We start from the raw sequence: 17,563 nt of genomic DNA, 5'->3' as shown, positions 1-17,563 counted from the left end.
CTGTTGTTTAATGTATCAACTAATCAAGCAAGCAATTAATGAACAATGTTTAAGTTCTGTCGGAACCATTTAAACTTATAAAATTCCAAAAATACATTCATAAGGCGTGTGTATAAATATATCAAAATTATAATAAGGGCCTGATTTAGATCTTGGTGGATGGTTTACTCCATTACAATGGCGACTGATATCACGTCCGCCGAAATATAAATCCTTTAGGATATAATGGGATTTATATTTCCGCGGAAGGGATATCCATCACTGTTGTTACAGAGTAACCCGTCCACTGAGATCTAAATCAGGCCCAAAGCTTTCACTCATCAATTCTCCCATTTGTACACTAAGAAACTAAAAGTAAAAACCCTTGTTCAGGCGTCCTAGGCAGTACTCATTAAAAAAACTCAATATGGAACATTATCCCATCTTTTCACTAGTTTCTTCAGTACATGCTTTTTGGACCAATCCTGACTTACAACCTCAGACAATCTTGGTTTACAGCCCAGTCCCCCATAAGCACCAACTACCAATTCCTTAGGAGCACCCTTGTCTGCCAGGATATTTCTAGAGGTTCAATTCGTGAAGATTACCACTTAGAACCACTGCTCAACTTATCGATTCTTCCACCTCTTCAGTGACAGAAAAAGACAAATAAATCTTTGTCAATTCGTTCTAGGAAATTTTCTAGAAAATATCTCATATGGAGCATTAAAACTTCTTATTAGTAGCTGTTTCGGCTTATTGGACTGATCCTGAAGTATCGTTCAAAGTAGTAAACCAAACAAGTCGATAATTCCTTCCCCAACCATTGTCCAACTACCTCTTCTAATTATATAAGCTGTGGTCCTCTTTTGAAACCGCATAGATTGTCTATATTGCTTCTTACATTGTCTATCAATAGTTTACGCGCTCGTGTACAACCACGGGGGAGTATAATATACAGTAACTGATTGATCCATGGTGGGTTAGTTTTCAATCAAAGGCACATAGTTTAGTCCACCATGCAAAATATTAAATCCAATTCTCCCATTCATAACTTTGTATATAACATGTTCCACTTTAAATTGTTACCCGTGAGTAAAGCTCGATATTTCCAATATTACATGCACCTGGTGGCACATATGTAGGAGTAGAATCAGGAGCACTTCAAATGCACGAAAATAAAAGTAACATATATGCACACTGTTTTTATACCACAATTTCGTTTCTAGGCACCATAGACAATAGGTGCTACTATTGCCAAATATAATGCTACTCTATTTGCTGGCCTCCGAAGGAGGCAGGGCTGAGCTGGCTTTGCTGGATCTAAACTTATGACCTGCAAGTCATTGCAGATGTCAGCAATGGGCATTAACTTACAGAGCCATTGTGCTTCATATTCACAAAAGCTGAGAAAAGTATGGAGAAGAAAGCAATTGTTGCTCACTGAGCTGACCTCAACTGCCGACGTACAGACAACAACTACTTGAATAGCAGAATGACACAAGTCATAGAGCTCGGTGATTGAGCACGTAGTTTACTGACCCCAATTCCCTTGTATAAAGTATAAAGTTGCATGGTGTCTTCACCTTGAGCAAACCAATTTGGCATTTATTTATGACTGTCATCTTTCAATAGTGCCTATTTCTCCAAGCCAATCACCATGAAGAACCAATGCAATAATCATTGCCTGGCATACTGAAATACATTGCAAAGTGGAGAAGTGTGGCTCAGGGGTTAGAGGCAGCAGACCCGGAAGCTGAGATCGGTCCTGGACCAGGGTTCAATTCCCCGCCTCGGCGGGTCTTGGGCTAAAATATCCACGGACTCGATAATTCTCGCCCCGGTGCCTCCTCGACTCACGGGTTAACACTCTGCGACTCTGGGCAACAGCTTGCTTAATCTCCACAACGGCCCCTCGCGGCGGGATGCCTGACTTTCACCTTGTGGATACCCTGCTATCTCACAGGGGAATATCAGGACGGGTTCCCTAAGCAAGCGCCGGGAAACCCACTGCGGGTAGCTGTGCGCTATATAAGCTCAACTACATCTACATCTACACATTTACAAAGAGCCCTACCTCAAAGAAATCACCAATAATCAGTAGTGCAGAACTAGACAGCAAATAGTGTTAGATCCTAGGCTGATGTGGTCGCGTTAAGACAGACCTCAAACCCCTGCACGGTCGACCGACAAATTCAATGATGAAATTACAAACTCTGGACCTGATTCTCAATAGTTTTTTTAATCATTTCAAAAGGGGAAATCCTGTGGGAGTTGCTGACTTTCTCAAATCAACAACAAAAATGCAAACACCTAATCTATAGCAATACGTTCTCAAAACGAAAAGCAGTAGGCGTGGCTTTAAGCCGCCAACATATGCAATCAGAGACATGCACAAAGGCTATTTACATGTGTTAGTACATTAAACCTAGACCTATTGGCTTAGTAAATGCTAGATTTCCAGAGAGTGACAATGATTTCACATTTGCCATACTCCATCACAAACGTGTTACATGTGTCAAGAGATATAATGGCCTCGTAATGCGGCAGATGGGATATCCGTCATTTTTGTGACAGAGTAACCCGGTCCACCAAACTATAAATCAGGCCCTGAATCGTTCAACTAATTTACTATTGCGATGAAAGTTCCACTGGTGATGTGTGTATGTGTTTGTGTGTGTCTTGCACGCGTCTCTGTGCGATGGATCCTTGCACTGATACTGCATGTGCTGTACTTGTGTGTTCATCTGCAGTCAAGAAACAAAATGAGAAAGGATTGTTTTCTGTGTTCAATGTAGAGGTGGGGTACATCAATAGTTCAGTTGATGATCGTGTACTTTTGAGATGTAAATTAGTCCTCATGAATTGCAATGCCAGTGTATAACAACATGGAGTGAAAGAGAAAAACCCTCCAAGCAGACACAAGACCACCAACATGTATATTTCAGTTTTCATGCAAGACCTAAGAGGCATACTTTTTTGTGAAACGTCATATAAACGTACATCCTTTTTAAATATGAATGTGCCATGTCATTTGCAAATTTACATTTTAAGATACATTTGCATTTTAATTGCGCTGTACAGTACCTGGACACCGTGGACAGCACAACTGTGGCACATGAACAGGGCTGGGGCAATGAGGAACTGGGCATCTCACTCTACTGCAGACCACATTTCCGCTCTGTGGGAACATTTAAGAGTGATGTTAACAGTGATACTGATGGAACAATTACACAGTATAGATAGTTCATAGACTTCAGTGATGATCCACTGAAGCTTGTGAATCAAGCAATAATCTAGCATTTAGATTTTCCAAGTCTTTGAACATTTTTAGGTAGAGTTCTTTAAGTGGATAGTGGCACCGTTCTGTTGCGAAGATCATGCGTAGTAATTGGTATTTATGTAATCCTAAAAATATGGCAGCAGTCCGGAATACTGAGTATAGTATATCAATTGGTCACAATATGGTGACCATAATAACGAGGCGGTAAGTGCATATAGGTAAGTATAGATTTAATATTCCTAATAGCACCTCCATATGTCTTAAAGATATATACATCATCAAGGTACATATATTTCGAAGTAGATACAGAAAATCCATACATACATACCTGTTGATGCCATTGACTTGAATACTTTATTGTTTGATTAGTCAAAATCATTACAATATTGGGCGTGCATCAATAAAAAAACATATATCGGACATTTGCTAAAATATTTACACATAGGGTAGTAAACAAGTGTTAACTAGACTCCTGTGTCTTTGCTTACATTATTTCCTCATGCTTTTTTAGAAGCGGCCTAAATGCGGCCATTTAATACATTGATACAGTCGCAAGCAAATAGTAAGAAATAGAAGAGTGTGAAATTCAAAAATCAATAATTGTTTAAAAACCTAATAAACTCTATTTGTTCATGCTGTTAAAATGTAAACTTTCTCTAGACAAGGGGTCCTTTTTTATTAAGAAACAGTTAAGAAACAGTTGAGAGCTGTGGTGATCCATTCTAGTTTTGGCGTCGACTAAGGCCATGGGACAAGACATTAGTCATTGTTAAAAAGCTGCGAGATAAACCACTAATAGTGAAATTCTATTTGTAAATAAGTAGAACCCCTACATATTATAATTAAAAGTTCCAAGGTCGCACGAGGCAGAGGACAGTAAGTAAACAATGTGCAAAGTGCCATATTCGACCGCCGTCAAGTAGTACAATGAAGTAAATAGATCGGCAAAATAACATTGGGCTTAGGTCTCCCCATTATGGATTAACATTTGTTAGCTTGCTGTCTCTGGTAGTTTATAAGTCTTTTTATTGCTCTTCTGACAAACTTGGTGAACCGGATATTAAGACTGGATTGTCTGGATTTATAGAATCAAGGATGGCTTGTTGACATGTGCGAACGCCGAGTTTGTTCCATTCGCCCTTTAGCAAGATCTTTCAGTCATTAATAATTGCAGGGCAAAGACATACCACAAGTTCGATTGTTTCCTTGCTGCTCCCACACCGCCTGCACGTTATATTGGTGTTTGTGCAGCGCCAACCTGGCAAGTGATACAAGAAAAAAATCTTTTTTTCCACATCACTGAGTAGGTGCATGACATATGAGCCGCCACGACCCCAGGCTTAAACCCTGATATGATTGACCAGGCATGGTTACGTTGTACCAGTTGGGCTCTGTCCGAATGGAAGGACAAGAAGCAGTCATTTCTTTAATGTAGATTTTGAGTGCCTGCTGCGATGGATTGGAGCTCCAAATTTCTTCTGCATCCAGGAGTTTTAAAGAGTCTTGTAGATAACGCCGGTACGATCTCCCAAGCTGACTGGCTGAAATTCCTGCCACAAAAAAGCCTCCAAGCTTCCTTCTCTGGAAGTATGTAGCTTGTTGCATAACCTGATGAATGCTCCAGTCCCTACTGCTCAGTGATATTGGAGACAAAACTCAAGTTGTATTTGAGCGGGGGATGAGGTTTTTGGAAAGCTCAGCACTTGTTTAAAGATTCTTGTTATTATTTTGTTCACGAGGCTGATGCCTTTCCCTTGCATTATCTCCTGACTTTAAGTGAGGTAATTGAGGGTTTTTGCCTTCATGACACTTATAAGAGGGGTCAGGCTTGGACCGGACAACTGCCTTGCGAGGTTCTTAAATGCCACCTGGATTGTCAAAACTTTGGCTTCTACCTCGTCTCTGTGTTTTGAGAATTAACCCCTTCTGTCCATGTGTACCCCCAGGTATTTATATGAAGCGGCCCTATAAATACTTTTACCCTTGAACTGCCAACCGCCACCTTCGTATTTCCTTAACCCGAAGGTGATTGCCCTTGTCTTTGATAAGTTCCGTTCCAATTCATTTTTGATGGTAACCGATCGAGAAGTCTCTGCAAGCTGACCCTAATGTGGCTGAGCAGGACAAGGTCATCAGCATACAGTAAATTGCTAACTCTTACCCCGGCAAGTTTTGGAGGATGAGAGTTGACTTCTGATGATGTTGATGCTTTGTTCCTCCATATTTCGTTTAGATATTGTGACCATTCGATATTCTATACTCAGTGTTGTAGATTACACCAAGAATATGGGAGAGCACTGGAATGAGTTAGCATTAAGTATGCGTATGTGGCCCTTAAAGATGCTTTGACAGCAGAAAGTGATGGGATGGTGGGCTGTTCAACTGGTCGTGGCTGCTCCAAATAGCAGAACCATGAAGCAGCACAGGGAGTTTAGGGACGTGAAGAAGACTAACCAAAGGTTACGAGAAGCCACACATATTGGTATCATCGATATAGCTAACCAGGGATTTTAAGTGCAAAATTAACAGTTTATAGGTTTTCCTGGTTTTTTTTCAGATAACACACCGATTTGATGATGAAAGTAGGATGTAGGACTTTGCTTAGGACAGTGAAGAAGGGTTCTAATAGAAAAGTTTAGTACTGTGTAAAATAGAATGAATGAGCATAGAGAAATGGCAACCAGTAGGCTGTGGGAGCAGTCCAACTTGTTAAGAACAAGTGTGCAGAGTAGTGTTTCAGCTGCATGAAAGGGCATGTGGGGATGTATTTTACACACATTAAGAGCTTCATATCAGGCATTGGAAGTGCTGTGGGATGCAATGGTGCTAGTAGGGTTGGACAATACACCATGGTTTCTGTCCAAAGGTGTAGGGTGAGAGTATGGGGGAAACAAAATAGAAATTGGTAGATTTGAAAATCTGGATGTAGAGGGGAAGAAATAATCCAGTGTTAGGGCAGTTTAGGATAAAGAAGTGGTTCGCCATCCAGTGAACAATGATTGTGTGGGAGTCGGAGACCTTGGCTTGGAGCTTTGAAATGAATGTTGGGAAGATAATTTGCAAATCATTGGAATATATATATTATGAAAATATGCATGATAAAATATTTGTAAAGAGAGAGGAACAGAGGACCCAGGCCCGAGCCCTGATGAACTCCGGACTGGCAGAGGACAAGAGCTCGAGAGTGATGAAAACCAAGAGACAGAAAAGGTTGGATAGAGAGGTAGGAGAACCAGTTGAGTACTTGGTTAGTTGTTGATGGAAAATGGCCCTCTTTGAAGGGTCACCCCAAACATTTTGCCTTGCTCCTCCTCTATTTCCGACCTCGTTTTGTTGGCTTTAGGACTCTAAGCACTTTATCATTGCTAACCTGTGCTAAAGTGCATGTGCTCTCTCCTATGAACATGGTAACATTGGCTCATACCCAATTAGCATATTTAATTTACTTATAAGTCCCTAGTAAAATGCACTACATGTGCCCAGATTACATGCTACTAGTGGTCCTGCAGCACTGACTGTGCCATCTACTTAAGTAGCCCCATAAACATGTATCAGGCGTGCCACTGCAGAGCCTGTGTTTGCAGTTTACACTGCAATGGCTACTTGGCATTTAAAACCCCTTGCCTAGTCTTAAACTCCCCTTTTATTACATATAACTAACCCCTAAGGTATGCCCTAGGTAGCCTATAGGGCAGGGCGCTGTATAATCAAAAGTTATGATATATACTAAGTTTTGCATGTCCTGGCAGTGAAAGACACCCACACTGTGAGGCCAGCCTCTTTCATATGTTAAGATCAGGAAATCCTCATTATACTTATAAGCTGTAATTCCTAATTGAGAATGAGTAGCTCTGTCATAGTTCATATAAGTGGAATGGTAAAGATAAATCCTCTTTGTTGGCAAAGTTGAATTTATCATTACTATTTTAGAAATGGCATTTCTCTGCTCTTAGCTGTGTGTCTCCCTCAGCCTGTCTGCAAAATACATCTGCGGTGGGTGACAGCTGGACTTTGTGCATTCTGTGTAGACAGTCACACACAAAGGAAGATTAGGTGTGACTGAATGGTCATCTACATCCTGATGAGTCATCCTGGGCAGGATGGGAGGGAGGAGCTGATACATCTGAATAGGCAGTGTCCTGTCCACACACAAAGGGTGTGAGTCGGGAGCCAGGGCTAGAAAGGGAGGATCTCTGTGCACTCCAAAGCCTCACTTTGAAGTCACCTTCACTTCAAAGGCACAACTGGGTATAAGAACTGGGTCTCTGGCCCCACTAAATCAGACACTACTGGACCTGCAAAGAAACTCTGCTAGGAAGAAGGACTGCTGTGTTGCTAAAAGGACTACCATTCTGATGGACTGCTGCTTTGGAAGAACTGCTTTTCTAATGTGCTGCCCTGCTGCATGCAACCCTCTGCCCATGCTGAGGAAGAACTGGACTCTTTCTTGACCCAAGAGTGATCTCCAAGTGCATGCTGGCTTGTCTCCTGTTTAAAGACTTAGGGATATCAAAATCTTACCCCTTCTCCTGTGCCTGGTCCATAGGAAGTGGAACCAAGTGCTTGCTGCAGTGGAACCGATGCATCCTCTGTGCGTTAAGCAGAATCGATGCATCACCACTGTTGAGGGAACAGAACCGGTGCATCGCACTTGGAATCAGCTCATTGCCATTGGAACTGACATATTGAAACCACTGCATCGCCGCCACTGAAGAGAGAGACCATTGATTCGTCCCCCTCGACTGCGTGGAGAAAACTGGCACATCGGCTTCGGAACCAACAGATCTTTGAACCAGCGCTTAATTTTCGAAACCGGCTCATCGCCATCGTTGCATGAAGAAAATCGATGCATCACCTTGACTGCGGGATTGACACCGGCGCATCGCTCAGTTACACCCCGCATCCCGCTGTTGCGACCAGGATCAAGGTGCTTTTATTCAGCGGGCCTTGCGCAGCTCTGTATCCAGCCTGCGCTCCATCATGGTCAACCTGAACTCTTGTCTTTTACCCAGTCAACCACGACCAGATAACATCAATAGGCGCTTATTGCTTCTAAGCACTATTTTCACTTTTTTTCTTTGAAAATGAATATCTTGACTTGTACTTATTGGATTTTTGTCATTATGGTCTTATTTTAATTATAAAATCATAGTGTATTTTCCTAAAATGGTGTGGAGTCTTTTTGTGGGGTTTTCTGGGGTTTTTAGTGCGTTACTGTTTGAAGTGTTGCCCAAATTCTTTATACATTGCCTCCTAAGTTACGGCTGCCTGCTCTGTGCTAAGCTACCAGAGGGTAAGCACAGGTTAATTTATAGTGTATATCTGATTTACTCTGTCTCTCACATTTTTGCCAGCGCCCAATCAAGGGAAACAGCCGGGTACCTTTCCATAGGTGACTATTCATGCACGTTTGTTAAGATTAGAGCCTTAATCAACAGCGTAATGTATCATTTGTACCATGTGCATTAAATGCCAATTAAAATGATGTGATGTTTGCTTTAAGATTCGGAAGCAACCTTTGGGTATTTTGATTACAGATATAAATCTGGTGCCTACTTGATGAAGTATATTTCATTATTGCTGTTCTGATTAGAACCTCAGAAATAAATCTTGCTGGTCAAAACATTTCGTAAATATCCCTAGAAAAGCGACATTCAATATGTATTATGTTTTGTTATAATTAAGTTATTAGGCCTGGCCTTTGAGACTACCTTGCCAGACTGTTGCTTGCCAAATAATTTACACATAAGATACTGAGATAGAGGGGCTTTTGGTCAGTGGCATGTTACATTTTTTATCACATTTTGTTGATGGACACCATAGTAGCCAGCACAGGGCAATAATTCAGCGCTCTTTAACCATCAGCTCCTTTTACTTTGAGTGATTGCACACTACCCGTGTACATTGTTCAGTTCTACCTAATATTGGACATTTCTCTTCAGTGGAAGAGCTGGTTTAAAGCCTGCTTTTCATTTGATTATTTTTTTTACATTGACTTTAAATGCCTAGTATTTATTTTCCCTGCACATTGGTTGCCCAGTTAAATGGTGATTTATTGTTAAGTGTTTAAGTAACATTGTAGCTCCCAGTAATTTGCGTGCTTGGTTATGTGGTGATTTATTTTTGTTTTCTTCGTATATAACTATAATAATAAAATTAATGGCACAAATTGAAGGGACTTGTAATTTTAAAACAATAATAGTGAAAGGAGCACATCCATTGTTGGCATGTGCTTGCAATGAAAACTAAAAATATTAACTGTCGCACAGTTTGTCAAAACCAGACCTATCGAATTTGTCGATGCCAGGATAGATCCCGGTCCCCATGAGGTATAGAAGGTTGCCTCTCGAGGAAGAGGTTGACCACAAAACCCTGATAAAGGGTGACATTTCCTCCTAGTCTGCGTTTTCTAGTTCTTTTTCTGTCTGTTTGCTCCATCTCCAACTGCTAGAATCAGAATTTTGTTATGCAGCAGTATTGGGCTACATTCGTCAAGAACTCAAAATCAGAATTATTGTATGCCATTGAAACAGAAATATCGTTATGTTTATTCACTTACTATTCTGGGTGGAATTTAAAAATGGCATTGTGAATGTCTTGAGTTTACACTGTAATGTTTTTATGTATTTTAATCATTTGTATGTATGATATTGATTCTATTATAGCCTTGTGCTGAATATTGCTTTGAATCGGAACCAGTGTATAAAGTAGTAGTAAGTAGGACTATTCACATGCTACAAAATTCAGTTCACAAATCTGCAGCCAGAGACCCCTGCCTCTCCTATCCTTTTTGTGCAGAGATATCTGTGCTCCATGCCGGGCCTTGGAGAAAGTAAAGCAGCTCACATGGCCAGGACTGGTACTGCAACACACTCCCTTTGAAAACACAGGAGACAGGGAATTAAAATACCACCCCACAAGAAACTAACGTTAAGCAATACATCGATTTCACATTTAAAATGACCTAAAAAATATGTCATTTTAAATGTAAAATTAAAATTGAGTGATAAAAAGTATTACATAATTATGTATTATTTTTAATTTAATGATAAACATATTTTTTAAACAAATTCAACTTTTAAAAACATATTTTTAAATTAATTTAGTTTGTAAGTTCTAAACAAGTCTACTAAATAAAAATGTTTGTGAGAGTATTTTTTTTAATTATTCTTTAAAAATTAATCATTATATATAATAAAGTAATATATTTATATTATTGTATTAGTCAATTTACACTTTATTTGGTGAATAAATGTGCTTTGTATTCTGTTATTTCCAAGTGCTTATTAAATATTGTAAATGAATTTACATTTACATTGCCCATAAAAATATATCACTTTTAAAAATAATAAACTTTATTAAAGTTCAGTATGCTTTTCGAAAGATCTCCACCCCGGTTGCAGGGATCTTCATCAGATGCTAAAAAGTTACTTGCAGTGACTTTCCAATCGTAATTTTTATTGTAGAAGGCTACACCTACGTGTAAATCCACAGTCAGAAATGGTGAACAGCACAGCAACAAAAAACGGAGAATTGCACTTAGGTGTTGGAGTAAACATACACATGAGTCAATTTACACGTTTATATTTACCTTTTTGAACCATACCAAACGTCAAACTTAAAGGAGCCCTGCTGGTGAAGCCCTAAATTCCCTGCACGTGAACAACCGGAGGGATTACTCTGCTGTACTAATTCTACTCCTGTTTAATGCAATACACCCTAAAGGGAAAGGTCAGTATAACGAATTCTAGTTGGTATGACCGTTTTATATTATAGCCTTATAGCCTGCTGCCAAGGTCTATGCCCATTGTTAAAGAGACTGAAGTCAAGTTATAGGCCTAAGCTGTAGGCAAGGGCTTATAACGAGCTTGTGAAGACTTTTAACAACTATTATAACCTGAGGTAGAATGCCTAAAAGGCTATTAAAACATTCAACCAAAAGAGGGTATAATATTCTAAGTTAAACAGGGGAAAACAGAAAGACAAATATTGTAATGTTGGAGCTGCAAGCCTAGACTAGCCATGTTTGGCCTTGAGCCATCTTTAATGGAACTCTCAACATTCCAATGCTCTAATATAGCTTTAGACCTCTCCGTAGCGGGAAACATCCTTTACGACGCAACTTTTACCACGTAGTGCCTTTACAACGCAGGTTTTTCAACGCAAGTCATTACAACGAATTGCGCTGGGGGGCGCTCTAGGATAGGTAATAGTTTCATTTACTATCCAACACCTTCCCTACTATCCACGGGGACAGGAGTTGGAATAGTAAATTAAACTATTCACTCTCCAGCACACCCCAACGACTTGCGTTGAAAAACATGCGTTGTAAAAGCATGCGTGGAAAAGCATGCGTTGTAACAACGTACATCCTCCGTAGCGGGCTCTAATGGCCACTAAAGGCCAGCTCCAGTGTTCAGCTCGGGTCTTTAACAAGGGAGTAGGAGAGTTTTAAGACTATTCGAACATTCCGCCCATAGAAGGCAGAATGCCCTAATTTGTAAAACAACAGTCTCACGGAGCCAGAGAGAGTTGCATTTCCTTCGGGCTCTGTGAGGCCTTTGTTAAACATTGGAATGTTGATGTTCCAGGCTTCTACTGGTCATTAGAAGCCCGCAGCACTCCACTGTCTTTAATAGAGCTCCCAACATTCCAATGTACTAATCATCGATATGAGAGGTCCTTATGTCTGCCTCCATGTGTGTATTCTTGTGTGCACACTCATTCAAATGCTCACGCCTGTCTGTGTACATTGTGCTACTAGAAAGGCGCGTGTGTGCGTGTTTTCAAGTGCTCATATGTTTGTGGGTCTTTGTGGTGGTGCAATTGATTGGGCGCTTGTGTGTGAGTGAAATCCATTTCTACAGCACCATCATGAGAATAGGAAAGATCCCAATAGATATAAATGTAACATTATGGGGCTTATTAAGATGTAAGGTGGAGTTTCCTCCGACCAACACCGTGTCAGAAACAGAAGCGTCCGACCTCAGGTCGGCGGTCTTGACCGCCTAATTACGATGCCATAAGGTGCAGGGATTAACAGGGGGGAACCATAGGTGCCCCCTCGGCCCCCAACCCTCAGCCGCAAGGAATAGGAGCCCTGCTAGGGTTCCCAAAACACGTTTTCTGACAGGCTTTCCATGTTGGAAAGGCCGGCATGGAAAGCCTGCCTGAAACCGTGCATCGAAATCCGGACGGCGTAAAACGCTGTCCATATGGATTACTGGACGGTTCCGACTGGCCGACGGGCTCCTTGAGCCCGTCAGAAGCCAGGCAGAATGATCGGCCAGCTTCAATTCCGACTAGCTGTATTGTAATCAGCTGGTCAGAATTAAAACCAACAATGTCAGTCATAAAGACTCCGACCTATGGTCGGAGGCTTTACGACCGAGATCGTAATAGGCCCCTAAGTGTTTTCGTTCAATTGTAGAGCATGAGCTCTCTGGATTCTGGGATTTGATCACTTGTTTTGTTCATGCAGGTGACACGAGACTGGACATGCTTAAAAACATGAAGCATTGCTATGTGCCAAAAAAGGATGTCTGTTGTCTATTAAGGAGGCTGAATAAACCCATCCAACAGTAGGGCCGAGCCGTCCAACTGCACGAGCCTGACGCCTCTTTTGACATTTGCAAGATCCTCTCAGGAATCACTGTACAGAGAATGTTTCAAGCTTCTCTTTGTCTTGAGACTTCGCGTCATGACTGGAGCCCAAACTACATGCTTCGCAGAATTTGCTAGTAATGATTTTCCATTCTTGCTCTGAGGTTTGTGACAGACTGGAAATTGTCGACAGGGTTCCATGGACATGGGTCTGGATATCATCACAAAGCTAGGGATTGTGTAACCAAGAGAATGCAACTCCCCACTCCCCCCCAGCAAGTTAATGTGTGAACGCTGACGGTGAACAATTTAGAACCCGTTGGCAGCTTCATAGTCTACGTATCTCAATTTATGATTGGCTGAACCGTGTGTCATTCAGCAACCACGCCTTACAAGGTATTCCCATATCGGTCAGCTGCACCCATGCCATGGTGGGGATGTCCATCCTGCCCAGAATGGACAGCCAGCATTCAAAAGCTGCAAAACCTCAACTAACACAACATAAAATAACTAAACATCACTTTTAGTTTCACTTTTCATTACAGGGAGGTCCTCTGGAATTATGTGAATCTGCGACAGTGGTTTCCACATAATTACAGATTTGATGCATGTGCCACATGATTCTCCATCTGCTACATAATTTGCAGATTTAATCACAAAATTCTTCTAGCTCAAATAGATTAAAAGTTACTTAACAAAAATCGTTACTCGCCATCTGTGCAGTAACAAAAGCTTAGCCGAGGTTAACAGGTCACCTTTCAGTTGCTGATTGCTGCACCGAGTTTTAACTGCTATTTCAGAGGTACAGTTTTGCCCAGACAGTATTAGTAGTTGTCAAAATGGCAAAGTAACAAAATACCACGGCTGTAGATTGTGCCGCATTATACAGCATGATGTGATTTTTTGTTACCACATAATTGTGTCCATGCTGCCACATAATTTGGTGCTCCACTGCTGTTTCAATCCAGCGTTATAGTTGTTGGAGTACAAGTCTCAGTGTACTCGGTTGGCTGATAATGTCGAGAGGATGAGTGGTACCCCAATGATACGGTGGTAAGTGACGGTTAGGTCCACAGCGCACCTCCCAGCCAGCATCCCTCCATTTGTCACACATAGTGTAAAACAGTCTTGTTAGTGGTTTAGTGATGTATCATTATCCCGAGGGACCCCACTATCCCCCCGTATCTGGTACAAATTTCAATCTTGATTGGCATACAGGGATTCTTATTTTGGCCGCCTCTGAAAAGACTTCAGTGTGTTTTAGCTTCACTCAAGACTAAAGAGGGCTGGGGAAGGTCACGGCGGAGAGCGAGAGTTGAAGAAGTTGTTTTCAATCAGCCAGACTAGTTTATTGTCTGGGCAGGACATGGTAATAGTAATTGGTAGACCTCATGTTTCTAATTACTGAAGACACATGTCCATATTAAAGCATCAACAGCAGATGTCAGACTTGCTAAGAAGGCTTCAAGTAATATTTGTTGTGGTGCAGGCTGTGAGTGCGTGGGAATCACTTACCGATCTTATGTTACGTGTATTTGTATTTGTAAAGCGCCTTATTCATCGCAAGGGTTTCCCGGCGCTAATGTTCAAGTACAACATTTAAAGATTCGAATTACAAATGGGCCAGTAATCTCCATCTGGGCACAAACAAGAGCTTGTTTCCAAATCGGGATTACTTCTTCTTCCACCACCCACATTTCATTCAGGCGAAACCTGGCCATAGTTAAGCAGAGAAAATAAGGTACATTCCAAGTTTTACAGCGTGAAACAATGTGATGCTAGCTCGTTATTCCCCATTCGGAGGTGCATAGCTTCCCCGAGAGGAGAGAATACTGGAGATGGAACATACTGCCCCCGGCGGTATTCGAATTAACACTAAAAATACTGTGATAAATGGAATGCGGCCCCCCTGAGGGGTGTTTTCTACAGTGCATACGTGAGCGGATGTTCTATACCTTAAAATTAATAACTTAACATCTATTCTTGTTTGACTATAAATTACCAAATAATAGAACAATATTTCTCATCGTTTGTTATTATCCTGATGCAGAGCATCTATGCAGAAGCTTACCAAATCAATACCAGATGTGCATGTCTGGAAAGAAGCGCTAGGCACGTAAACTTAATTCATGTTAAGGATTAATTCATGTATTCATTGTATGGAGCGCCTCCTCCCCCAAAAGGTAGCTGGGCGCTGTACAGGAAAAGTGCACGAAATTCCCTTCTAGACTAAACCCTTGAAGAAAATAGATGAAAAATATGATTATTAAAAAAAAATAACTGAAAGACAAAAAGCAAGAGTCGAACCAGCAAATGACTTTGAAAGTGTATCACTGAGAGTGGAAAGGGGAAGCACAAAGGTGAGGTTTTAGCAATTCGCTGAAGCAGAAGTTTCTGGACAAAGACTTAGGAGTCAATTAGGATATAGGGCGGATAGGGCGCATGGCAGTGGTGATCCGCCCTACATCCTTCCTCGCCTGCCACCCATTTCCCCCCCACCGATGAGGATGTAGGGTGGATCGCCACCGCCCGCATGGCGGTGGCGATCCGCCCTACATCCTTCCCCGCCTGCCACCCATTTCCCTCCACCATATTAGTATGGCGGGGGGGACCCCAGCAGACGGAAAGGCTGTCCGCCGGTTTTCTGCCGGTCGAAAAGGGGCTATATATGGTGGCAGTGTCTGCTAGATACCACCATCCATATTAGCATGGACATCAGAGCATGGCTTTGCATGGCAGAGACTCCGCCATGGAAAGCCATGCAGAGTCTGATTTCGGGGGCCCGTTGCGGGCCCCCAGGGTATTGGGCGGGTGCACATGGGGGCACCTATGGTACCCCTTTGCATTGTCATGGACATGGTGGCAGGCACCTCGCGATGCCTCTCACTTTGTGAATGACAATGCACACAGTGCTTTCTCAGCATTGTGGCGGGCGGTGCTATGAGCACCGCCCGCCACAATGTTGGGAATGGAGGATGCCACTGCCACGGTGGCGGTGGAATCCTAATTGCAGGTCCGAGACCGCCGCACCACTGGCGGCCGGTCCCAGCACTGCCCGCCTGCCATCCTAATCGGCCCCTATATGCGTAGAAAAATCTAAATTTGGGTATTTCATATGGCTGTGACAGCTATGCGACTGAGAGTACGGCTAGAACCTCAGACTGGAGAAAACTCTGTTACTAATTATTAAATATAGCCACATACACATGGGTGTCGATTCCGATCCGGTAAAATGCGCTCCGAATGGTCGTACGGAGAGTTTTTTCCCCGTACGAATCGTATCCGTAGACGTCCCGTACGTACGATGAAGTACGATCCGTACTAGGTGCCGAACTCCGTACGAGTCGTACAGGACTCCGTATGACTCAAATCTCCGTACGAATCTCACTCGGAACCCGCAGTACGCGACATCGCGGCACGTTTTTACGACCCAGCAAGTACGATCCGTGTCGGGTACGCGCCGTACGACCCTTTTCCTACGGGAGCCGAAAACAGTCGTAAACGCAGAGTTCGCGCCGAAACAGGTACGGAAGGCCCCCCCCGGGTACGGCACGTACCCCCCATGATCGCAGGGGTACGCCGCGTACCCCTCTGGTCATGCGGGGTACGCGCCGTACACCCAGCGTACATGGGTGTACGGCACGTACCCCGCATGACCAGAGGGGTACGCCGCGTACCCCTGCGATCATGGGGGGTACGTGCCGTACGGTGTGTAGGTGAGCGTGCGATTTTCCGTACGAATCGACGTGTACCGTACGAATCGCGTACGTGTCGGCCGATCGGGATCGGAATCGTCCGGTCGTACGGCGTCTGTACGAGTCGTACGGAAACGGCTCCGGATACGATTCGTACGCCGGATTATTTTACCGGATCGGAATCGACCCCATGGTCTTCAGGTGGGAGTGCACACTTTGCACACAGACCACATTCTCACACAACCCGCTGTATGTCGCTCTGTGAGGATTCCCTTACATGTGAAGCAGTAAAATATCATTCGAAACATTAAAAAAAAACAATCTCTTCCACTGTTCATAAAAAATTTAAATTGAATTCGACCAAAAATTCCCTGCAATAAAACTTCTGTGAACGTGGTATGTGTTGGCACTATTTTTGATCGCTTCTGGTGTTTGGCCCTGGTCAAAGTCATTTATCACATCTTAAAATAAATGGCTTACTGGAGCTTTGCATATAATCAAAACGCACATTTTATAGTTTGGAATTCAAATAGTAAATCAAAACTAAACATAACGGATTACAGAAATTCTATTTCCAAAGGTAAAATACCATCTATTATTTAAAAAGGTACATATTACAGCACAAAATATCAAAATTAGGTCATTTATGCCTTGCATCCTTGGGATTTATTTATTCTTTCTAATTTATGCCATTTAAACCCTGAACTTGTGGGACGTTTTTGGGGGGGAAGAGAGGCTGCATTCCTCATGTGAAGTGTACAGGACTCAAGCAACAGTCTGGACCAAAGAGTAAACTTGCTTCTGTAATGCATTCTTGACTCCTCCCTGGTAGCCTGGTGCAAGCAGCATAGCTTTCATCTGAGAATGTGCGTGTGGTATTTATATATAACAACTGGTCACAAAGCAATACAGCTAAAATATAAAGAGCTTAATAGTCCAAACCAAATTAGATTAAAATATTTACAAAAGTCAAACAATACACTAGGGAAAATTAATACAAACA

At 42.3% G+C, this 17,563-nt stretch overlaps 1 protein-coding gene across 1 annotated transcript in view; it reads right to left on the bottom strand.

Annotated features, from left to right (window-relative positions):
• Nucleotides 1-17,563, bottom strand: part of CHRDL1 (chordin like 1) — a 665,356-nt gene that overhangs the window by 464,162 nt on the left and 183,631 nt on the right. The window contains exon 3 of the mRNA XM_078688799.1: nucleotides 3,067-3,160. Within this exon, the coding sequence (XP_078544925.1) occupies nucleotides 3,067-3,160 (94 nt within the window). The remainder of the gene's footprint in view (nucleotides 1-3,066; nucleotides 3,161-17,563) is intronic.

This window comes from Lissotriton helveticus, chromosome 4_1 (genome assembly GCF_964261635.1).
Source record: "Lissotriton helveticus chromosome 4_1, aLisHel1.1, whole genome shotgun sequence".
In the NCBI taxonomy this organism is placed as follows: Eukaryota; Metazoa; Chordata; class Amphibia; order Caudata; family Salamandridae; genus Lissotriton; species Lissotriton helveticus.
This window is presented reverse-complemented; position numbering and strand designations above follow the sequence as displayed.